Below are 26,028 nucleotides of genomic sequence, written 5' to 3' on the forward strand. Positions count from 1 at the left end.
TTCGTGTCCAGTGATGTGCACGTTAGGTTATAGGGTTACGGGAATAGGATGGGGTGGACACAGATAGAGTGATCATTCAAAGGGTCTGTAGAGACTCGATGGGCAGAATGGCTTCCTTCTGCATTATAGGGATTCTATGATACTGCAACTCTTCTCTGATTCTAAAGGGAACAGCTGCTTTCTATCTACCATGCCCATACCTCTCATAATCTTATACACCTCAATCATGTCATTCCTCTGTCTTCTCTGCTCTGAAGAAAACAACCCCAGCTTATCCAGCCTCTGTTCTCAGTGGTTCGCACTGTTTCTCCACAGCGCCAGGGACCCGGGTTCGATTGCCGGCTTGGGTCACTGTCTGTGTAGAGTCTGCACGTTCTCCCCATGTCTGCATGGGTTTCCCCCGGATGCTCCGGTTTCCTTCCACAAGGTCCAAAAGACATACTTGTTAGGTGAATTGGATATTCTGAATTCTTCCCTCAGTGTACCCAAACATGTGCCGGAATGTGGTGACCAGGGGATTTTCACAGTAACATCATTGCAGTGTTAAAGTCAGCCTATTTGTGACAATAATAAAGATTATTATTATTCATAGCTCAAATGATCCATCCCAGTCAACATTCTGGTTAATCTCTTCTGCACCCTTTCCAGTATAATCACATTCTTCCTATTTTGAAGTGACCAGAAGTGCACACTTCAGCTGTGGTCTAACCACAGTTTTGCACAGTTCCAACATAACCTCCCTGCTCTTATAATCTGTGCCATGACTGATAAAAGCAAGCATCTCGTATGTTTAAAAAAGGAGGTTGGCAGAAAGCGGGTAATTATAGGCCAGTGAGCTTAACTTCAGTAGTAGGGAAGATGCTGGAATCTATCATCAAGGAAGAAATAGCGAGGCATCTGGATGGAAATTGTCCCATTGGGCAGATGCAGCATGGGTTCACAAAGGTCAGGTCGTGCCTAACTAATTCAGTGGAATTTTTTGAGGACATTACCAGTGCGGTAGATAAAGGGTAGCCAATGGATGTGGTATGTCTGGATTTTCAGAAAACTTTTGACAAGGTGCCACAATTAAGGTTGCTGCATAAGATAAAGATGTATGGCATTAAGGGTAAAGTAGTAGCAAGGATAGAGGATTGGTTAATTAATAGAAAGCAAAGAGTGGGAATTAATGGGTGTTTCTCTGGTTGGCAATCAGTAGCTAGTGTTGTCCCTCAAGGATCAGTGTTGGGCCCACAATTGTTCACAGTTTACATAGACGACTTGGAGTTGGGGACCAAATGCAATGTGTCCAAGTTTGCAGACTACACTAAGATGAGTGGTAAAACAAAAAGTGCAGAGGATACCGGAAGTCGGCAGAGGGATCTGGATAGGTTAAGTGAATGGGTTAGGGTCTGGCAGATGGAATACAATGTTGACAAATAGAACATAGAACAGTACAGCACAGAACAGGCCCTTCGGCCCTCGATGTTGTGCCGAGCAATGATCACCCTACTCAAACCCACGTATCCACCCTATACCCGTAACCCGACAACCCCCCCCCCCCTTAACCTTACTTTTTAGGACACTATGGGCAATTTAGCATGGCCAATCCACCTAACCCGCACATCTTTGGACTGTGGGAGGAAACCGGAGCACCCGGAGGAAACCCACGCACACAGGGAGAGGACGTGCAGACTCCACACAGACAGTGACCCAGCCGGGAATCGAACCTGGGACCCTGGAGCTGTGAAGCATTTGTGCTAACCACCATGCTACCCCAAATGTGAGGTTATCCATTTTGGTAGGAAAACAGAAAAATGATAAAATATTAAAACATGCTGCTGTGCAGAGAGACCTGGGTATGCTAGTCCATGAGTCACCAAAGGTTGGTTTACAAGTGCAACAGGTGATTAAGAAGTCAAATGCAGTTTTGTCCTTCATTGCCAGAGGGATGGAGTTTAAGACTAGGGAGGTTATGCTGCAATTTTATAAGGTGTTAGTAAGGCCACACCTGGAGTATTGTGTTCAGTTTTGGTCTCCTTACCTTAGAAAGGACGTACTGGCACTTGAGGATGGGCAGAGGACATTCACCAGGTTAATCCCAGAGCTGAAGGGGTCGGATTACGAGGAGAGGTTGAGTAAACTGGGACGTACTCGGAATTTAGAAGAACAAAGAACAAAGAAAATTACAGCACAGGAACAGGCCCTTCGGCCCTCCCAGCAGGCGCCGATCCAGATCCTTTATCTAAACCTGCCCCCTATTTTCCACGGTCTACTTCCCTCTGTTCCCCGTCCGTTCATATATCTGTCTAGATGCATCTTAAATGATGCTATCGTACCCGCCTCTACCACATCCGCTGGCAAAGCATTCCAGGCACCCACCACCCTCTGCGTAAAAAGCTTTCCACGCACACCTCCCTTAAACTTTCGCCCCTCTCACCTTGAAATCGTGACCCCTTGTAATTGACGCCCCCAATCTTGAAAAAAGCTTGTTGCTATCCACCCTGTCCATACCTCACATAATTTTGTAGACCTCAATCAGGACCCTCTCAACCTCCATCTTCCCAACGAAAACAATCCTAATCTACTCAACCTTTCTTCATAGCTAGCACCCTCCATTCCAGGCAACATCCTGGTGTACCTCCTCTGCACCCTCTGTAAAGCATCCACATCCTTCTGGTAATGTGGCGACCAGAACTGCACGCAGTATTCCAAATGTGGCCTAACCAAAGTCCTATACAACTGTAACATGACCTGCCGACTCTTGTACGCAATACCCCGTCCGATGAAGGCAAGCATGCTGTATGCCTTCTTGACCACTCTATCGACCTGCGTTGCCACCTTCAGGGTACAATGGACCTGAACTCCCAGATCTCTCTGTACATAATTATCCCCAGGACTCTTCCATTGACCATATAGTCCGCTCTTGAATTAGATCTTCCAAACTGCATCACCTCGCATTTGCCTGGTTTGAACTCCATCTGCCATTTCTCTGCCCAACTCTCCAATCTATCTATATTTTGCTGCATTGACAGTCCACCTCGCTATCTGCAACTCCACCAATCTTAGTATCATCTGCAAACTTGCTAATCAGACCACCTATACCTTCCTCCAGATCATTTATGTATATCACAAACAACAGTGGTCCGAGCACGGATCCCTGTGGAACACCACTAGTCAGCCTTCTCCATTTTGAGGCACTCCCTTCCACCACTACTCTCCTATTGCCCAGCCAGTTCTTTATCCATCTAGCTAGTAAACCCTGAACCCCATACAACTTCACTTTTTCCATCAACCTGCCATGGTCAATGGAATCCTCCATAGTGCCCTCCTTAATCACAGCTGTGATATTATCTCTGACTAGTAATGAAACTCCTCCACCCCTTCTACCTCCTTCTCTATCCCTCCTGAAGCATCTATACCCTGGGATATTCAGTTGCCAGTCCTGCCCTTCCCTCAACCAAGTCTCAGTAATACCAATAACATCATATTCCCAGGTACTAATCCAAGCCCTAAGTTCATCTGCCTTACCTGCTACACTTCTCGCATTAAAACAAATGCACCTCAGACCACCTGTCCCTTTGCATTCATCATCTCTTCCCTGTCTACTCTTCCCCTTAGTCACATTGAGTTTATTATCTAGTACCTTACTGGCTTTAGTTGCTGCCTCTTTACTGACTTCTAACTTTCTAATCTGGTTCCCATCCCCCTGCCACATTAGTTTAAAACCTCCTCAACAGTGTTAGCAAAAGCACCCCCTAGGACATTGGTTCCAGTCCTGCCCAGGTGTAGATCATCCGGTTTGTAATGGTCCCACCGCCTCCAGAACCGGTTCCAATGTCCCAAAAATCTGAACCCCCTCCCTCCTGCACCATTTCTCAAGCCACATATTCATTCTGACTATTCTTGAGTTTCTACTCTGACTGTCTCATGGCACTGGTAGCAATCCTGAGATTACTACCTTGGCACTGGTAGCAATCCTGAGATGCAGGTGGATCGTATGGAAACACACAAAATTATGAAGGAAATAGACAGGATAGATGCGGGGAGGTTGTTTCCACTGGCAGGTGAAAGCAGAACTAGGGGGCATTGCCTCAAAATAAGGGGGAGTAGATTTAGGACTGAGCTGAGGAGGAACTTCTTCACCTAAAGGGTTGTGAATCTATGGAATTCCTTTCCCAGTGAAGCAGTTGAGGCTCCTTCATTAAATGTTTTAAAGATAATGATAGATAGTTTATTGAAGAATAAGGGGATTAAGGGTTATGGTGTTTGGGCCGGAAAGTGGAACTGAGTCCACAAAAGATCAGCCATGATCTCATTGAATGGCGAAGCAGGCTCGAGGGGCCATATGGCCTACTCCTGTTCTTAATTCTTATGTTCTTCTGCCATCTTAACTATCCTATTAACCAATCCTGCCGCCTTCAGGGATCTGTGAACAAGCACACAGAAACATAGAAAATAGGAGCAGGAGTAGGCAATCTGGCCTTTCAAGCCTGCTCTGCTATTCAATATGATCATGGCTGATCATCCAACTCAGTAACCTGTTCCCTCTCCACCCCCCCCCCCCCCCTCCCCCCCCATACCTTTTGATCCCTTTAGCCCCAAGATCTATATCTAACTCCTTTCTGAAAACAAACAATGTTTTGGCCTCAACTGCTTCCTGTGGTAGCGAATTCCACAGACTTACCACTCTCTGGGTGAAGAACTTTCTCATTTACAGGTTTCTATGATATTGCCCCTTGTTCTTCTGAACTCCTGTGAATATAATCCTAATCAACTCAATCTCTCCTCATATGTCAGTCCCACAATCACAGGAGTCAATCTGGTATACTATCCCAGCACTCCCTCTAAAGCAAGGATACTCCTCCTCAGCCAAGTGGGTAACCTCACAATTTTTTATCTACATTATACTGCATCTACCATGCATTTGTCCATACACTCAGCTTGTACAAATCACACTGAGGCATTTCTGCATCCTCCTCACAGCTCACCCTCCCACCAGCTTTGTGTCATCTGCAAACTTGGAGATGTTACATTTAGTTCCCTCATCTAAATCATTAATATATAGCTAGAGTCCCAGCACCGATCCCTGCAGTATCCCATTAGTTACTGTCTGCCATTTGAAAAAAGACCCATTAATCCTACTCTGTTTCCTGTCTGCCAACCATTTTTCTATCCACCTCTAGACATTATCCCCAATCCCATGTGCTTTCATTTTTGTTTAATAAATTTAGAGTACCCAATTATTTTTTTCCAATTAAGGGCAATTTAGCGTAGTCAATCCACCTACCCTGCACATCTTTGGGTTGTGGGGGTGAGACCCACGCAGACACGGGGAGAATGTGCAAACTCCACATGGAGAGTGACCCGGGGTCGGGATCGAACCCGGGTCTTAGCCGGTGTGAGGCAACAGTGCTAACCATTCCACCACTGTGCTGCTCCCACCACACGCCTTAATTTTACATGCTAATCTATCATGAGGGTCTTTGTCAAAAGCCATCTGAAAGTCAAAATAAAGCACATCCAGTGGTTCCCCCTCTCTTTACATCCTCAAAGAATTCCAGTAGATTTGTTAAGCATGATTTTCCTTTTGCAAATCCATGCTGACTGTCAAATCCTGCCACTGTTTTCCAAGTGCTCTGCTATAAAATCTTTTACAATGGACACTAGAACTTTCCCTACAACCGACGCCAGGTTGACTGGTCTATAATTCTGTTTTCTCTCTACCTCCCTTTTTAAATGGCGGAGTTACGTTAGCTACCCTCCAATTTGTAGGAACTGTTAAAGAATCTATAACATCTCAGAAGATGACCACCAATGCATCCAATATTTCTAGGGCCACTTCCTTAACTACTCTGGAATGTGGATGATCAGGCCCTGGGATTTATCACTCCTAATACTAATTTCCTTCAGTTCCTCCCTCTCACCAAACCCTATGTTCACTAACATTTCTGATAATTATTTGTGTCCTCCTTTGTGAAGACAGAACCAAAGTATGTAATTAGTTGGTCAACCATTTCTTTATTCCCCATTATAAAATCCCCTGTTTCTGACTTCAAGGGACCAACATTTGTCTTCACCGATCTTTTTTATCTTCATGTACCTATAGAAATGTCAGTTTTTATGTTTCCCACAAGCTTACTCTCGTCCTTTTTGTCCCCCTTCTTTTTTTATTTTTTTAAATAATTTTTATTGAGAAATTTTGATTTTATACAACAATAACGCACCTTAGTAAAATACCAAAAATAACAATAATATTAACAATCATATACATTCGCCCCATCCCCATGAACAACCCAGCATTTTAACAACAACGCAAATTAACACACTATAAAGTTACAGAATAAACACTACAATAATGCACCCCCCCCCCCCCCTCCTCCGGGTTGCTGCTGCTATTGACCCAGTTACCTATCTCTGAGCCAGGAAGTCCAGAAAAGGCTGCCATCGTTTATAGAACCCTTGTGTTGATCCTCTCAGGGCAAATTTGACCTTTTCCAATTTTATAAATCCCGCCATGTCACTGATCCAGGTCTCCACGCTTGGGGGCCTCGCATCCTTCCACTGTAGCAGAATCCTTCGACGGGCTACTAGGGACGCAAAGGCCAGGACCCCGGCCTCTTTCGCCTCCTGCACTCCCGGCTCCACCCCAACCCCAAAAATCGCGAGTCCCCACCCTGGTTTGACCCTGGATCCAACCACCCTCGACACCGTCCCCGCTACCCCCTTCCAGAATTCTTCCAGTGCTGGGCATGCCCAGAACATATGGGCGTGGTTCGCAGGACTCCCCGAACATCTGCTGCACCTGTCCTCACCCCCGAAGAACCTACTCATCCTAGTCCCGGACATGTGGGCCCGGTGCAGCACCTTAAATTGGATGAGACTAAGCCTCGCACATGAGGAGGAAGAGTTGACTCTCTCCAAGGCCTCCGCCCAAGTCCCGTCCTCTATCTGCTCCCCGAGTTCCTCCTCCCATTTAGCCTTCAGCTCCTCCACTGACGACTCCTCCACCTCCTGCATTACCTTATAGATGTCAGACACCTTCCCCTCTCCTACCCACACCCCCGAAAGCACTCTGTCCATCGTCCCCTGCGAGGGCAGCAAAGGGAATCCCTCTACCTGTCGCCTAGCAAACGCCTTTACCTGCAGGTATCTGAACATGTTCCCCTGGGGAAGGCCAAATTTATCTTCCAGTTCCCCCAGGCCCGAAAACCTCCCGCCAATAAACAGGTCCCTCAATTTGCTGATGCCCGCCCTTTGCCATCCCCTGAATCCCCCATCCGTGTTCCCCGGGATGAACCGATGGTTGCCACCCAGTGGAGCCTCCATCGAGCCCCCTGTTTCCCCCCGATGCCGTCTCCACTGTCCCCAGATTCTTAGGGTCGCCGCCACCACCACCGGGCTCGTGGTAACCCTCTTGGGGGAGAGCGGCAACGGTGCCGTTACCATGGCACCCAGGCTCGTACCTCTACATGACGCCATCTCCATTCTTTTCCACGCCGCCCCTCCCCCCTCCATCACCCATTTACGCACCATTGACACATTGGCTGCCCAATAGTACCCCAGAAGGTTGGGCAGCGCCAGCCCGCCTCTATCCCTTCCTCGCTCCAGGAACACCCTCCTCACTCTCGGAGTCCCATGTGCCCACACAAAGCTCAGAATACTGCCGGTCACTCTCCTAAAGAAGGCCCTGGGGATAAATATGGGCAGGCACTGAAAAAGGAACAAGAACCTCGGAAGCACTGTCATTTTGACGGACTGCACCCTCCCCGCCAACGACAATGGCAGCATGTCCCACCTCCTGAACTCCTCCTCCATCTGATCTACCAGTCTGGTAAAGTTATGCTTGTGGAGAGTCCCCCAGTCCCTGGCCACTTGCACCCCCAGGTACCTAAAGCTCTCCCCTGCCCTCCTAAGCGGGAGCCTACCAATTCCTTCCTCCTGGTCTCCAGGGTGCACCACAAACACCTCGCTCTTGCCTAAGTTTAATTTATAACCTGAGAAGGTCCCAAACTCGGCTAGTAACTCCATCACTCCCGGCATCCCTCCCACCGGGTCCGCCACATACAGTAACAGGTCATCGGCATACAACGACACCCTATGTTCCTCTCCACCTCGCACCAAGCCTCTCCACCTCTCTATGCCATCGCCAGCGGCTCGATTGCCAGTGCAAACAACAAGGGGGACAAGGGGCAACCCTGCCTGGTCCCTCGGTAAAGGCGGAAGTACTCCGACCTCCTCCTATTCGTGGCCACGCACGCCATCGGGGCCTCATATAGCAGCCTTACCCATCTAATGAACCCTTCACCAAATCCAAACCTCCCCAACACCTCCCATAGGTACCCCCACTCCACTCTATCGAAGGCCTTCTCCGCATCCAGCGCCACCACTATCTCTGCCTCCCCCTCAATCGCCGGCATCATAATGACATTCAGCAATCTCCGCACATTCGTGTTCAGCTGCCTTCCCTTCACAAAACCTGTCTGGTCCTCATGCACAACCCCTGGCACACAGTCCTCTATCCTGGTGGCCAGGATTTTTGCCAGCACCTTAGCATCCACGTTGAGGAGAGATATGGGCCTGTATGAACCACACTGCTGGGGGTCCTTGTCCTTCTTTAAAATTAACGAGATCAGCGCCCGTGAAATCGTCGGGGGCAAAGTCCCCCCTTCCCACGCTTCGTTGAGTGTCCGCACCAGCAAGGGGCCCACTAGGTCCACGAACTTTTTATAAAATTCCACCGGGAACCCATCCGGCCCCGGTGCCTTCCCTGACTGCATCTGCCCGATCCCCTTAACTAGCTCCTCCAGCTCAATCGGCGCACCCAGCCCCTCCACCTTCTCCTCCTGCACCTTCGGGAAAGAAAGCCTGTCAAGGACCCTCTCCATTCCCTTCCTCTCCCCCGTTGGCTCCGACCGGTACAGTTCCCCGTAAAAGTCCTTGAAGACCTCATTCACCTCTACCCCCTTCCGCACCACATTCCCACTCTTGTCTCTCACTCCAGCAATCTCCTTAGCCGCATCCCGCTTACGGAGCTGATGAGCCAGCATCCTACTCGCCTTTTCACCATGTTCGTACACTGCCCCTTGTGCCTTCCTCCACTGTGCCTCCGCCTTTCTAGTGGTCAGCAAATCAAATTTAGCCTGCAGGCTGCGCCTCTCCCCCAACAGTCCCTCCTCTGGTGCCTCTGCATACCTCCTGTCCACCTCCAGCATCTTTCCCACCAGTCTATCCCTCTCACTCCTCTCGCTTCTCTCCCTGTGTGCCCGGATGGATATCAGCTCCCCACGAATTACTGCCTTCAGGGCTTCCCAGACCATCCCCACCTGAACCTCCCCCGTATCATTCACCTCAAGGTACCCCTCAATACTTGCCCGGACCCTCCTACACACCTCCTCCTCCGCCAACAACCCCACATCCAACCGCCACAATGGACGTTGGTCTCGCACCTCCCCCATCTCCAACTCTATCCAATGCGGAGCGTGGTCGGAGATTGCAATGGCCGAATACTCGGCCTCCTCCACTCTCGGAATCAGTCCCCTACTCACCACGAAGAAATCTATCCGAGAGTAGGCCCTATGTACGTGGGAGAAGAAAGAGTACTCACGTGCCCTCGGCCTCACAAACCTCCATGGATCCACTCCACCCATCTGATCCATAAACCCTCTCAGTACCTTGGCCGCCGCCGGCCTCCTGCCCGTCCTAGAGCTGGACCGATCCAGTGAAGGATCCAACACCGTATTAAAGTCCCCCCCTATGATCAGACCTCCCGCCTCCAGATCCGGGATCCGTCCCAACATACGCCTCATAAAGCCCGCATCGTCCCAATTTGGGGCATACACACTAGCCAGTACCACCTTCTCTCCTTGTAGCCTGCCCCTAACCATCACATACCTACCCCCCTTATCCGCCACCACCTCCGATGCCTCAAACAACACATTTTTCCCCACCAGAATCGCCACTCTCCTGAAGCATTGCCACATCCGCCTTTAGCCCCTTCAGGTGAGCCAGTACCCTTGACCGCTTCACCGGCCCATTCAACCCTCTCACATTCCAGGTGACCAACCGGATCAGAGGGCGTCCCGCCCCCCTCCCCCGTCGGCTAGCCATAGCCCGTCGACTGCCCGCCCCAGGCCAGCATCCCCTGCTCGACCCCGTCCCCATAGCGACAACCCCTCACCTCTGTCCCCCCAGCCCCCACCAGCTCCTTCTTGCCCCTACCAGCAGCAACCCGGTATTCCCCTTTCCCCCCCTCCCTTCCCCCCCAGGCTAGGAACTCTCCCAGCCGCGAACCGTCCTCCATTGTACTTCCGTGGGTCAGCTAACTTCTGCTGACCCCGGAAACTCCCGCCAATAGCCCGACCCCTCCCGAAGTGGGATCATCCCCCAATCTATCCCTCCTCCTGGCACCGCTCCAGTGCGGGGAAGAACCAGTTAAGGCCCCACCTCCCCCGTCACCGTCTCCGCCCCCCAGCCCCGCAGTGCGGGAAACCAGAGGAAAGCCCGCGCTTTCGCCCTGCCCCACCACACCCTTCTGACGCAGCTCCCAAATATCAGCCCCCCTCCATACCCCCACTCCGACATAGAGTACAACATACCCCCCCGACCCTCCCCGCAAGATACACAGCCCAAACAATGCCCCAAGCACAAAAACAAAAACATAGCAGAACAACCCCTCCGTAAATAACCATATCAAAATTGCAAAAGTACTAAAACAAGACGAAAAATACCGAAGAAAAAGAGAACACAGCAACAGCCGAATCCAGCACTAATATCTTACAGCCGACCTCGCAACCCCCAACCCCTAGTTCAAGTCCAGTTTCTCCGTCCGCACGAAGGCCCACGCCTCCTCCGGGGAATCGAAATAATGGTGCCGGTCCGAATAAGTTACCCACAGGCTCGCGGGCTGCAACATTCCGAACTTTATCTTTTTTCTATAAAGCACCTCTTTCGTCCGATTAAATCCGGACCGCCGCTTAGCCACCTCCGCACTCCAGTCCTGGTAGATCCGCACTACCCCATTCTCCCAATTGCTGCTCTTCACCTTCTTGGCCCAGCGCAGCACGCAGTCCCGATCACTGGACCGGTGGAACCTCACCAGCACCGCACGCGGGGGTTCATTCTCCTTAGGCCTCCTGGCCAGTACTCTGTGTGCTCCCTCCAGCTCCAGGGGCAGATGGAGAGACCCGGCCCCCACTAGCGAATTCAGCATTACAGCCACATAGGCTGTCAGGTCCGATCCCTCTAGCCCCTCCGCAAGGCCCAAGATCCGCAGGTTTTTCCGCCTCATGCGGTGATCCAGCTCCTCGAAGCGTTCCTGCCACTTCTTGTGGAGTGCTTCGTGCCCCTCCACCTTACTCACGAGGACCACGGCCTCCTCCTCTCGTTCAATGGCCTGCGTCTGCAACTTCTTGATGGCAGCACCCTGGGTGGACTGAATCTCTGACAGCCTTCTGTTTGTTTCCTGCAGAGAGCTCAGTACTTCATCCTTGAATTCTTTAAAGCAGCGCAGGAGATCAGTTTGTTGTTTCTGGGCCCAGAGTCTCCACTCCTCTGGAGCTCTGTCGGTGGCCATCTTGGATCCCTTCCCCCGTTTTTTCTGAGGAGCTGCTGCTGTTTTTTCCACCTTTCCACTCCGAGTTCGAGTCATGGACTGCAGGGAAAGTCGTTCAGCACACCTTCCCCCACCGGGAGACGTCGAAAAAGTTCCGTTTTGGGCTCTCAAAAGAGCCGAAAAATCTCTTTAAAACGGGAGCTCCCACATGTGTGGCTTACTGCTGCATCACTGCCACTGGAAGTCCTTTTTGTCCCCCTTCTTAATCAATCCCTTGGTCCTCCTTTGTTGAATTCTAAACCGTCCCTAATCCGCCTGTTGTTTTATCTGACCAATTTGTATGCCTCTTCCTTACATCAATGCTATCTTTAATTTTCCTTGTAAGCTATGGTTTGCCTACCTTTCCTGTTTTTACTTTTATGTCATGCAGGAATAAACAATTGTTGTAGTTCATCCATGCATTCTTTAAATATTTGCCATTGCGTATCCACCATCATCTCTTAAAGTAATGTTTCACAATCCATCATAGAACATAGAACATACAGTGGAGAAAGAGGCCACCGACCCACTTAAGCCCTCACTTCCACCCTATCCCCATAACTGAATAGCCCCTCCTAACCTTTTTGGTCACCAAGGGAAATTTATCATGGCCAAGCCACCTAATCTGCACATTTTTGGACTGTGGGAGGAACCTGGAGCACCCGGAGGAAACCCATGCAGACACAGGGAGAACTTGCAGACTCCGCACAGTGACCCAGTGAGGAATCTAACCTGGGACCCTGGTGCTGTGAAGCCACAGTGCTAGCCACTTCTGCTACTGTGCTGCCCAATTCATGCCTCATACCATCATAATCTCCTTTATTAAGATTCAGGATCCTAATCTCAGAATCAACTATGTAATTCTCCATCTTGATAAACAATTATATCATATTATGATCGCTCATTCCCAAAGGGTCTTGCACAACTAGATTTTCAATGATTCCTTTCTCATTACACAATACCCAGTCTAGGATAGCCTGTTCTCCAGTTGGTTCCTCAATGTATTGATCCAGAAAACTATCCTGCATACATTCCAGGAATTCCTCCTCTACAGTATTATAACTAATTTGATTTGCCCAATCTATATGCAAATTGAAATTACCCATAATTGCAGATGTTCCTTTATCACAGGCGTCATTAGTTTCCTGTTTAATACCATTCCGAACATCAACCTTACAATTTTTTCCTCTTGGTGTTTCTCAGCTCTACACATACAGATTCCACATTGTTGGAGCTAATATTTTTCCTTTCTATTACGGTAGTTTCCTCTTTTTTTCAAAAAAAATTTAGAGTACCCAATTCATTTTTCCAATTAAGGGGCAATTTAGTGTGGCCAATCCACCTACCCTGCACATCTCTGGGTTCTGGGGGCGAAATATACGTAAACACGGGGAGAATGTGCAAACTCCACACGGATAGTGACCCAGAGCCGGGATTGAACCTGGGACCTCGGTGCCATGAGGCAGCCGTGCTAACCACTGCACCACCGTGCTGTCCTGGTAGTTTCCTCTTTAACCATCAATGCAAATCCACCGCCTTTTCCTTTTTGTCTGTCCTGCCTAAATACCGAATACCCTGAGATGTTCAATTACCTTCCCTGGTCATTCTGCAGCCATGTTTATACCAACAAAAAGGAAGGACGGAAGAAAGAGGGAAAATCGACCGTGGATATCTAAGTAAATAAGGGAGAGTATCAAATTGAAGGAAAAAGCATATAAAGTGGCAAAGATTGCTGGGAGATTAGAGGACTGGGAAATCTTTAGGGGGCAACAGAAAGCTACTAAAAAAGCTATAAAGAAGAGTAAGATAGAGTATGAGAGTAAACTTGCTCAGAATATAAAAACAGACAGTAAAAGTTTTTACAAATATATAAGACAAAAAAGAGTGGCTAAGGTAAATATTGGTCCTTTAGAGGATGAGAAGGGAGTTTTAATAATGGGAAATGAGGAAATGGCTGAGGAACTGAACAGGTTTTTTGGGTCGGTCTTCACAGTGGAAGACACAAATAACATGCCAGCGACTGATAGAAATGAGGCTATGACAGGTGAGAACCTTGAGAGGATTGTTATCACTAAGGAGGGAGTGATGGGCAAGCTAATGGGGCTAAAGGTAGACAAATCTCCTGGCCCTGATGGAATGCATCCCAGAGTGCTAAAAGAGATGGCTAGGGAAATTGCAGATGCACTAGTGATAATTTACCGAAATTCACTAGACTCTGGGGTGGTCCCGGTGGATTGGAAATTAGCAAACGTGACGCCACTGTTTAAAAAAGGAGGTAGGCAGAAAGCAGGAAATTATAGGCCAGTGAGTTTAACTTCGGTAATAGGGAAGATGCTGGAATCTATCATCAAGGAAGAAATTGCGAGGCATCTGGATAGAAATTGTCCCATTGGGCAGACGCAGCATGGGTTCGTAAAAGGCAGGTCATGCCTAACTAATTTAGTGGAATTTTTTGAGGACATTACCAGTGCAGTAGATAACGGGGAGCCGATGGATGTGGTATATCTGGATTTCCAGAAAGCCTTTGACAAGGTGCCACACAAAAGGTTGCTGCATAAGATAAAGATGCATGGCATTAAGGGTAAAGTAGTAGCATGGATAGAGGATTGGTTAATTAATAGAAAGCAAAGAGTTGGGATAAATGGGTGTCTCTCTGGTTGGCAATCAGTAGCTAGTGGTGTCCCTCAGCGATCCGTGTTGGGCCCACAATTGTTCACAATTTACATTGATGATTTGGAGTTGGGGACCAAGGGCAATGTGTCCAAGTTTGCAGATGACACTAAGATGAGTGGTAAAGCGAAAAGTGCAGAGGATACTGGAAGTCTGCAGAGGGATTTGGATAGGTTAAGTGAATGGGCTCGGGTCTGGCAGATGGAATACAATGTTGACAAATGTGAGGTTATCCATTTTGGTAGGAATAACAGCAAACGGGATTATTATTTAAACGATAAAATATTAAAGCATGCCGCTGTTCAGAGAGACTTGGGTGTGCTAGTGCATGAGTCACAGAAGGTTGGTTTACAAGTGCAACAGGTGATTAAGAAGGCAAATGGAATTTTGTCCTTCATTGCTAGAGGGATGGAGTTTAAGACTAGGGAGGTTATGTTGCAATTGTATAAGGTGTTAGTGCGGCCACACCTGGAGTATTGCGTTCAGTTTTGGTCTCCTTACTTGAGAAAGGACATACTGGCGCTGGAGGGTGTGCAGAGGAGATTCACTAGGTTAATCCCAGAGCTGAAGGGGTTGGATTATGAGGAAAGGTTGAGTAGACTGGGACTGTACTCGTTGGAATTTAGAAGGATGAGGGGGGATCTTATAGAAACATTTAAAATTATGAAGGGAATAGATAGGATAGATGCGGGCAGGTTGTTTCCACTGGCGGGTGACAGCAGAACTAGGGGGCATAGCCTCAAAATAAGGGGAAGTTGATTTAGGACTGAGTTTAGGAGGAACTTCTTCACCCAAAGGGTTGTGAATCTATGGAATTCCTTGCCCAGTGAAGCAGTTGAGGCTCCTTCATTACATGTTTTTAAGGTAAAGATAGATAGTTTTTTGAAGAATAAAGGGATTAAGGGTTATGGTGTTCGGGCCGGAAAGTGGAGCTGAGTCCACAAAAGATCAGCCATGATCTAATTGAATGGCGGAGCAGGCTCGAGGGGCCAGATGGCCTACTCCTGCTCCTAGTTCTTATGTTCTTATGTTCTTATGTCTCCGTAATTCCGACTATATCATACCCATTTACATCTATGTGTGCAATTAGTTCATCAACTTTATTGCAAATGCTCTGCGCGTTAAGGCACAAAGCCTTAGGTTTGTCTTTAAATATTACTTATCCATTCACTGTTTTTCACTGTAGCATCTGTTTGATTCTGGCACTTGATTTATCTGCATATCACTTTTCTTATTCCCCTTTCTGTCTTTTGTTCTTGTTCTTGATTCCCTCTCCTCTGATTCCTTGCACAGGTTTTCCATCCCCATTTTATTTGCAACATTCCCCAATCACTCTAGAAAATATTCCTCCTTGGGCATCAGTCCCAGTCCTGCCCTGGTGTAACCCCTCCAGTTTGTAATGGTCCTCCTACTCTCCCAGAATCAGTCCCAATGCCTCAAGAATACAAAACGTTCCTCCTCGCACCATCTCTTCAGCCATGTATTTGCTATGTTATGTACTCTGGGATAACACAGGCTGCAACTCGATGCAGCTTTGACCCAAAGATACTCCAGACTTTGAAGCAAGTTCAATGTGATTTATTGAACCATTAGCACAGTTCTCTATGAGTTCAACTCTCCTGCTAATCTTGCTATGCCATAGTAACTCACTCTAACCAACCAGTCTGCTCTAAGCCACATGCTGGGTGTGATACTTCTGATCTGCCCCTGTCCTACTCTCCAAGTGTCGCCTGCGGAAAGAGACAGAGCATGTGTGCCCTGTCCTTATATATGGGTTGTGTAATGCCCCCTTGTGGTCGTGTCACCACTGGGTGTCTTGACTGCCCATTGGTCGTGTCCTATTCTATGTGTTCATTAGCTGTATGTCTGCATGTCATGATGTCTCTGGTGCTCTCTCTAGTGTTTACTTAGTAGTAGTGTATTTACATTAAACCCTTGTGTATTTACAGTGATATATATCACCACAGTACTCACCCAATATATCCTGCTATTTCTACTCTGACTAGCACGTGGCACGAGCAGTAATCCTGAGATCACTACCTTCGAGGTCTTACTTTTCAACTTACTTCCTAAGTCCCTCCATTCTGCTTTTAGGACCAGATCCCTTTTTTTAAACCAATGTCGTTTGTACCATACAATCATAGAATCATAGAATTTACAGTGCAGAAGGAGGCCATTCGGCCCATCGTATCTGCACTGGCCTTTATAACGAGCACCTTACTTAACCCCACACCTCCACCCTATCCCCGTAACCCCACCTATCCTTTTTGGACACTAAGGGGCAATTTAGCATGGCCAATCCACCTATCCAGCACATCTTTGGATTGTGGGAGGCACCCGGAGGAAACGCACGCAGACACGGGGAGAACGTGCAAACTCTGCACAGACAGTGACCCAAGCCGGGAAACGAACCTGGGACCCTGGTGCTGTGTAGCAACAGTGCTAACCACTGTGCTACCGTGCCACCCAATGGTACACCATTATATACCACAACCAATGACTGTTGACCCTTCCCCTCCAGAATGTCCTGTAACCGCTCCGAGACATACTTGACCCCAGCATCATGAAGGCAACACACCAACACTGGCGACTCATTTGTGGCCAGATAAACACCTACCTATTTCCCTTACAAGTGCGGCATGGTAGCACAGTGGTTAGCACTGTTGCTTCACAGCTCCAGGGTCCCAGGTTCGATTCCCGGCTTGGGTCACTGTCTGTGCAGAGTCAGTGTCTGCGTGGGTTCCCTCCGGGTGCTCCAGTTTCCTCCCACAAGTCCTGAAAGATGTGCTTGTTAGGTGAATTGGGTAGTCTGAATTTTCCCTCTGTGTACCCGCATAGGCACTGTAGTGTGGCGACTAGGGTCTTTTCACAGTAACTTCATTGCAGTGTTAATGTAAGCCTACTTGTTACACTAATAACGATGGAATTGAATCCCCCATAACTATTGCATTTCCACACTTTTTACTTCTCCCCTGTGCAGTCGAACCAACTGTGATGCAACAAATTTGGTTGTTGATGCTTCCCCTGAGAGGCCATTCCCACTAACAGTATCCAAAGTGATTCATCTGATTTGCAGAGGAATGGTCAAAGGAGATTCCTGCACTGCCTGCCTAGTCCTCTTGCTCACACTGGTGGTCACCCATTCCCTTCCTGACTGTGGGGTCGCAGCTTGCGGTGTGACCATCTCTCTATACATGCTATCCACAATACTCTCTACCTCTACAGTGGCCCCAGTTGCCGTTCCAGCTCTGAAACCCTTGTTTCCAGGAGCTGCGGCTGGAGACACTTCCTGCACATGTGCTGGCCCCGGCCACTGAAAATGTTCCCAGCTTCCTGTGTGGAGCATGAAGAGCACACCATGGCTTTGCACTCTCCTGCCATGATTTATCCCTTTAAATTAAACCATTGGAAGATGTTTAATATCAGATAATATCAATTACTCTAGGGCCCTTCTTTTCTGGTCCTCTTTACTACAGATATAGACCTTACAAACTATAAACCACAAAAAGACCTGACAAACTATAAGCTATAAAGGTAGTAAATACTTACCCAACCTTACCCAGTACTTACCAATCAGCTCTCTCCATTGTAGGCTCCACTACTGCAATAGAGCAAGACCACTCTGAAGATTTCAAAAGTTAGAAAGCAAAGAAAAAAGTAAAAACAACCACTTTCCCCTCTGCGCCAAATTCTCACTGTGCCCCAAATTTCCAACACCCACACTCACTCTGACTCTACCTCACTCAGGATGTGCTCTCTCCCTCTGATCCTGCTCTCTCCCTCAGATTCCCAAGATCCATCTGTTCCTCTGAACTTCCGAGCGTCCTGCCATTCAATGAATCTTGTTACTCCTTCCACTTTTCAGGGTTTAAATTTCATCTGCTCATCTGCCTAACCCGTCTATATGTTCCTGCAACCCAAGACCTTCTTCCTCACTATTAACCACCCTTCTAATCTTTGTGTCATCTGCAAACTTACTTATCTTCCTCTCCTGTCCTCCCAACATTCTCATCCATGTCATTCATATGGATCACAAACAATAATGGAGCTAGCACTGATCCCTGTGCTAAGCCATTGGATAACGGCATCCAGTCACACAAACTGCCTTCTATCACCACCCTCTGTCTCCTACCATTAAGCCAGTTTTGGAACCAATCTGCTAAATTACCCTGAAACCCATGTGCTTTTATCTTCTTTATCAGCCTCCCATGTGGGATCTTCGCTTTGCTGAAATCCATATAAGCTGCACTACCCACATCTATACACCTGATCACCTCCTCGAAAAATTCAACCAATTTGTCAGGCATGACTTCACTCTGACAAAGCTATGCTGACTGTCCCTGATCAAACCTTGCCTCTCCAAGTGGAGATTAATTCTCTCCTTCAGAACTTTCTCCAGTAGTTTCCCTATCACTGATTGAGACTCACTGGTCTGCAATTCCCTGGTTTATCTCTGCCACCCTTCTCAAAAAGTTGAATTACATTAGCTGTCCTCCAATCCTCTGGCACCTCCCCTGCGGCCAGTGAGGAATTAAAAATTTGGGTCAGGGCCCCTGTAATTTCTTCCCTTGCCTCCTGCAGCAGCTTGGTATACAACTTATCCAGACGTGGGGATCTGTCCACTTTAAAGCACGCAAAATCCTATGTCAAACTGTTCAAGGATTTCACAGTAGACCATTTGCCCAAATTCTATACCTACATCCTCCTCTCGAGTGAAGGTAGTTGCGAAGTACTTGTTTAATACCAATGTCCTCCGGCTCCAGGTACAGGTTGTCCCCTTGATCCCTAAAGGGCCCTACTCATTCCCTGATTATCCACTTCCCCTTAATATACTGACAGAATGTCGAGGGGTTATCCCTATTCGTATCTGTCAGTGCTTTTTCATGGCCCCTATTTTCTTTCCTAATTACTTTAAGTTCCCCTGCACGTTTGAGACTCCACTAAGGCTTCTGCTGATTGCTCCCTTTATACCTGCGAAAAGCCTCGCCTTTTTCTCTTAACCAGTCGTGAATATTCCTAGATATCCAGGATTCTCTAGGTTTGTTACTCCTACATTTCAACCTAAAGGGAACATATTGGACCTGTACTCTCCCTGTTTCCTTTTTGAACACCCCCCCCCCCCCCCCCCCCCCCCCCCCCCACTGCTTTGCTGTAGATTTTCCCACAAGAAGCTGCTTCCAGTCTACTTTGGCCAGATCCTGCCTTATTCTAATAAAATGTGCCTTCCCCAATCCAAAACCGTTTTTTGCAGACCAACTTTCTCTTTTTCCAAAACAAACTTAAATCATACTGTTGTGGTTGCTATCACTAAATGCTTCACCACTGCCACTTCAAACATCTGTCTGGCTTCATCCCCCAGAATTAGATTCAGCACTGCGCTGTCCCTTATTGGACCTTCCACATATTGACATAGAAGTCTCTCCTGAATATATTTCAAGAGATTTTACACTCCCTTGATGTACAGAAGCATCAGGCCTTGAGTGAAGATTGAGAATTTAATGCTGCAATAGGTCACAGGTATAATTCTATATCACACCTTTCAAAAATGGTGTATGTCATATTTTTGCCCCCACGGCATCCCAGCCTTTTCTTGTATTTTATTTCTTCAGAAGGTATTGACACACGTAGGCAACAGTTCCAATAGGCACTGACTACCCTCTGATAATTTGCCAACATGTGTGTGTGCCTGGGATAAGTGTTAACAGACTTTTTGTCTATTATGCAATGATCCGCCCCTTCTCATCCGACATCCATGTCTATTTTCCAGTAATGTTCAGAAGCAGATGCCAGGAGATGTTTTCCGGGAGTTTGAAGGCAGCAAGGACCAATGCAGGGCCTCTAATTCTACTTAAATTGCAATTACCTGAGACATTCTTGTTTATAGAGATTATTTACACACTGGACAGGATGAGTGAGCCTTCAAAGACCAACATTTTGTAGGTCAACCATTGAAACTTTACACTTCATTTTGACAACTAAGTTCAATATAAAATAAGTAATGAACAGGAGATGGGCTTGTAAGGTAGTCCAACTGTTTTGAACAGTAAATCTTAGAGCAATTGAAACTACAAAGATCCTAGGTTCAATCTATGCTGGGTTTGTGCTTCTCAGTTGGAGTGACTTTAAACTGAGCTACAATTGCCTTCACTGGTCTGAGATTAGAGAGTAGAACACAAGCATAGATCCTGCTACTGGTGATCAGTATTGAGCAACACCTTGAAGAAAGAGGGAACACAACAGGAAAATAATATGAGTTGGGTGAGTGAGTGAGGGGCGAGGGAGCAAGAGGGAAGACAGACATACAGAGACAGAGTTTAAGGGAAGATGGAGAGAGTAAGGAAAGAGACATCAAGATGATGCTGGTGATAAGTGTTGCTTATGGAATTCTCCTCCAGCAAGAAATCAATGAATTCAGGACAGGAGGAGGGCAGGGGGTAAAACTGGTAGAAAAACAAGGAAGAAAAAAAATGGCAAAAAGAATGATAATTTGTATAGAAAACAATGAAAACCTAAAATTAATTGTTAAATTGTTTCCTTCAGAATGGAATTTCCTTTGCAATTTCAACCCCATCTGTCAGCCATTTAGCGCCAACGTGATGCAGAGTGAATTTACCATCGCATTTATCAATTTCAAAAAAGGAAACGGGGGAATGTGAAAATGCTCAGATTTATTAGAACTGAAAACTGTGCACAGACAGGAAGAAATGCCGAGTAATTATCAAACAGCTGAAGATTTGAAACAGACGGCCAGACTTTTATTGTGGCCTTTTCATTTAAATTAATAATTGCCAACATCTGATGTAGAACAAGCCATTTCAGTTTTTGCTCTCCACAACACATGAAGTTTCAGAAATAAATTAAATTAATGATTGCGGTTCAGTTCATTTCTTACCTTCCCATAGGGAATCTTTCAATCCCTGAACTGTGGCCACCCACTCCAACAGATCATCTCTGACTGGGGACACGGTAATGCCCTACAGTTGCATAAAAGTATATTGTGTTATTGAAGTGCCCTGGGTACCTTCAAACATGCACATTTATTTGGATGCCCTCCTCCCAACTGCAACATCCAGTGACCCAGTTGAATGGTGAGCGAAGACATTTGGGTTCAGTTTTGCCTTCCATGGAAAATTAATCTACCAATACTGTCCTGGCTCACCCAAGAGGGCAGCTATCACCCGCATAACTGTACTTTAGCAGGAAGCACTATCTGCAGGGAAATCAAGTTAAAGTGCAGAAAAAGTGTCCTCGTCAGCTTTGAAATTCCTGTTGATCAGTTTAATCTAAATTCCTGTTAATCAGATAAATTACAGTAGCACTGTGGGTAGCACCGTTGCCTCACAGCTCCAGGGTTCCTAGTTCGATTCCTGGTTTGAGTCACTGTCTGTGTGGAGTCTGCATGTTCTCCCCGTGTCTGTGTGGGTTTCCTCCGGGTGCTTCGGTTTCCTCCCAAAAGTCCCGAAAAACGTGCTGTTAGGTAATTTGGACATTCTGAATTCTCCCTCACTGTACCCAAACAGGCGTCGGAATGTGGCGACTAGAGGCTTTTCACAGTAACTTCATTGCAGTATTAATGTAAGCCTACTTGTGACAATAAAGATTATTATTATTAAATTATGCATTAGTACATCTATATTTAAACATTTTGGGTTTAGCCTATATCTGTAAAATATGGGAATATGAATTCTGTGTCTTTATGGCAGAAAGCATCGGATTGTTCAAATTTCACCCATCAAATGCTTACCAACTGAGCCAATTATTTCCATATTGCACAAATTGGCTCAAGAACTTTTATGTACTTAAATGCGACCAATTCAAAAATATCAAACAGCACAAAATCAAACAACTCACTTACCTTATTCATCATCTAACTATGAAAGATAGTGTGAGGAAGAGAGTCCGGGGAGATTCAAAGAGAAAGTGATGATCAGGGGGGTGAAGAGGTTGGGACGGTAGCAGTGGCAGTGAAAAGGGAAGGAAAGACCTAAGGAATTCGGCAGAGAAAGAATCAGAACAAGGCTGCAGACAATACAGAGACATCAATGGAAGCAACTATGAGAGAGAGAATTTGAAAGATAGAGCAGGTACCAAAAATAACTCAAGATTGGAAGTTGAACAGGACTGGGATGATATAATAAAGCTGTTTTGTCTGTGAGCAATACTTCAGGACATCAAGTTGACAAAATATGGGAAAAATAGGAAAATGACAACCGAGATCTGTCAAAAAGGGTCAAATCACTTAGCTCTGATCCCCAGATTTTGTGTCAATTCTGAGGGAGAAAATAATGCAAAGCAGACTGTGCGAAAGTCTTTCCTGTCATAGAAGGTCAACTAATATATTAAGCTCTTCAGACTTACTTACAAAGAGTCTAGCTTCTTGAAGTTGTGCATATTCTCTTTCCAGTAATAAGTAAGCCTTGGATTGCATGGCCTTTCAGGATGACTCCTCATCAAAGAAACAATCTGCTTAATCGCATCAGTATAAAATAAGTCATTTTATCCTTCCTCCACCTTGGTAGTGTCAAACAAATCAGAAAGCACAGTTTAATATACTACAATAGTTAAATAAACAAAATTAATTAAATAACATCTAAATCCAAACAACATTGCCAATCACGTATTTTGAGGGATGAATAGGAAGAAAAGTGATTTTGTATGAAAGGCAAGATGCCATTTGAACTTTAATGCAAAATTGGTTTCTTGACAGTAGGAAATTATCCTGTTTAATATGTTCACACTGAGAGTTTGTCTTGTTTTAGTGTGATGATGATCGGGAAAACTGCAGTCTGAATTGACACGCTATTATACCATATGATGTGAACACTAGGTTTATTTTATTTCTTACTTGAAGGGTATTTTGGAGTATGATTTTTTTTTAACCATTGTATATTTATCCCCTTTCTCTGCCCAACCTCTGCAGGTGACATGGAAGATGCATGGCTTCTTCAGAGATCACCACCCATAAAGCTGACTGCCAATAAGTTTCCAAAACCAAAGATATAACACTTATTAGCATCATATCTTTCAAGACTAAATGTTTCTTTTAAAATATGGAAAGCCATTGTATTATCTAGACATTTGGATGCTGACCGGGGAGTTTCTTTAAAAAAAGGGTCAGATGTTAATCTTCGAAATGTCAACAAGCAGGCCTCTTGTTTTGAAGTTAATCTTGGGGAATAAGCTGAGAAAGAAAGGCTTACCCTCTCACTCTGTTCCTTGCTGGAATTTTTGTGTTGTTATTAACTTGTAGCCTGAGAATCCTCAATGTTTCCGCATTTGGACTAGCAAAGCTGAGACCAGAAGAATTGATCCAGCCCCACATTTTCCTCAACACCAAAGTTCTGTTGGTGAAAACTTACATATACGCAGACCAACAGCCCGTGTTCACAAGAGGGAACTCCAGCTGGACAGCATCAAGACCCTTAAAACTTTATCCTTTATTGTATAATGCCTACCCTCTAAAGCCCATTTCTACAGGCTGTGTGTGTGTTTGTCTGTATGTGCGCTGGGGGCATTGTTTTAGGAAGAGATAGATTGTAATCTGGATGGATAACTATTGTGTTAACCAGTACCTGCAACTTGTTAAAGAGTTTTGTTTTACAATAAACAATTGTTCTGAGTTTATTGAAGGTACCTGGTTAAAGTCTCTTTTATTAATTGTTTTAAACAATTGCCCATTTTCATGAGTAAATTAAACATTAAAATTTAAATGCGATGTCGTGGGGCTCAATAAGACGGGCACTACTCCCATCCCAGCCGTAACACATTTTTACGGAGATTTCATTCCTTGCTAACCTGATTTGACACCTTGTGGGCTCTTCACAACACAACACACCTCTGATGGGAAACTAGAAAGAGTAGAACTGACAACAATATCCTTGGTGGGTCTGTGACTTGCTAACATTCAGCTCCTGAAAGTTCCCTAGAAAATCCCTTTAGTCTGGCAGTTAAAATAAAAATCTGGCATTAATTCAAGGTTTAAAAGATCTTTTTTGGTCATTACTTCCCATCTTCAAAGTCTCTATCAATTAAATTCAAAAAGTAGTTTCAACTAGAAGTTCTGAGGTCTTGCATCACACACTTGACACAAGCTTGTGCCAGTAATAGGTTAACAGGATTAGAACATAGAACATACAGTACAGAAGGAGGCCATTCAGCCCATCGGGTCAGCACTGACCCACTTAAGCCCTCACTTCCACCCTATCCCCTCCTTACCTTTTTGATCATGAAGGGCAATTTATCATGGCCAATCCACCTAACCTGCACGTCTATGGACTGTGGGAGGAAACCGGAGCACCCGGAGGAAATCCACGCAGGTACGGGAAGAATGTGCAGACTCTGCACAGACAGTGACCCAGCGGGGAATCGAACCTGGGACCCTGGTGCTGTGAAGCCACAGTGCGATCCACTTGTGCTACTGTGCTACCCTTAGGCTATTGAGTTGGATGATCAGCCATGATTGTGATAAATGGCAGAGCAGGCTTGAAGGGCCAAAAGGCCTCCTCCTTCTCCTATCATCTATGTAACATCCTGATCCTAAGTTTATATTACAACAGTGACCACATTTCAAAAAGTAAATCATTGGTTGGAAAGTTATTTGGGAAGACCCTGAGCTGGTGAAAGGACAGGTGTAGGGATCACTGAGCTGAGGGCATATATGGGGGGGGGGGGGGGGGAGTACTGAGCTGTGGATTGGTAGAAGGGACAGATGTAGAGACATTGAGCTGAGGGCAGTTGTAGGGAACGCTAAGGGTAGATCTATTAGTCTAAGTAAGAAGTCTTACAACACCAGGTTAAAGTCCAACATGTTTGTTTCAAACACTAGCTTTCGGAGCACTGCTCCTTCCTCAGGTGGATATTAGTCTAAGGGCAGGTAAACGAGGCACTGAGGGGAAGTTCAGAGTATGAACTAAGGGAGGTGTAGTGGCCACTGATGGCGAATGAAATGGGCATTGTTCGGACGTCGATTTTTAAAAATTCATTTTTGGGATGTGGATATCACTGGCTAGGTCAGCATTTATTGACCATCTCAAATTTTCCTTGAGAAGGTGGGGGTGAACTGCCTTCTTAAACCACTGTGGTCCATGTGGTGTCCACAGTGTTGTTAGGGATGGTGTTCCAGCAACAGTGAAGGGCCAGTGAGACATTTCCAAATCAGGATGGTGAGTGGTTTGGAGGGCAACTTCCAGGTGGTGGTTCCCATGTGTCTGCTGCTCTTGCCCTTCTAGATGGTCGTGGTCATGAGTTTGGAAGGTGCTGTCAAGGAACCTTAGTGAGCTCCTGCAGTGCATCTTCTGGATGGTATACACTGGAGGCAGTGATTGTTTGTGGACGGGGTGCCAATCAAGCGGGCTGCCTTGTCCTGGATGGTGTTGAGCTCGTGGAGTGTTGTTGGAGCTGCACTCACCTGGGCAAGTGGAGAGTATTTCATCACATTCCTGACTTGTGCCTTGTAGATGGTGGACAAGCTTTGAGGAGTCAGGAGGTGAGTTACCCTCTACAGGATTCCTAGTTTTTGACCTGTTCTTGAAGCCATAGTGTTGGTATGGCTAGTCCAGTTCAGTTTTTCATCAATGGTTACCCCCAAAAGGTTGATATAAAGGGGTATGAATGGTAGCTGTTTGGGGAATTGAACTAAGCGAGGTGTATAGCATCCCAAGAATGGGTGCAGGGAGTCATTGCGTTAAGGGTAGGTGTAAGGCCACCAGGCCTAAGTGTACAGGGCACTGAGGGTAGATGTAGTTGCTAGAGGGTGGGTATGAGAGGCATAGATGGTAGATGTATGT

At 46.4% G+C, this 26,028-nt stretch overlaps 1 protein-coding gene across 3 annotated transcripts in view; it reads right to left on the bottom strand.

Moving 5' to 3' along the window:
* Positions 1-26,028, bottom strand: part of LOC119964682 (ubiquitin-conjugating enzyme E2 U-like) — a 111,522-nt gene that overhangs the window by 84,735 nt on the left and 759 nt on the right. For 2 of the 3 annotated variants that reach the window (XM_038794483.1, XM_038794482.1), the window contains exons 2-3: positions 22,605-22,753; positions 21,135-21,216 (exon numbers count right to left, since the gene is read on the bottom strand). In XM_038794483.1, coding sequence (XP_038650411.1) covers positions 21,135-21,216; positions 22,605-22,670 — 148 coding nt within the window. In that variant the 5' untranslated portion in view covers positions 22,671-22,753. Of the gene's footprint in view, positions 1-21,134; positions 21,217-22,600; positions 22,754-26,028 lie in introns of all 3 variants that reach the window. The other variant, XM_038794484.1, reaches the window with a different exon arrangement.

This window comes from Scyliorhinus canicula, chromosome 4, assembly GCF_902713615.1.
Source record: "Scyliorhinus canicula chromosome 4, sScyCan1.1, whole genome shotgun sequence".
Taxonomy (NCBI): domain Eukaryota; kingdom Metazoa; phylum Chordata; class Chondrichthyes; order Carcharhiniformes; family Scyliorhinidae; genus Scyliorhinus; species Scyliorhinus canicula.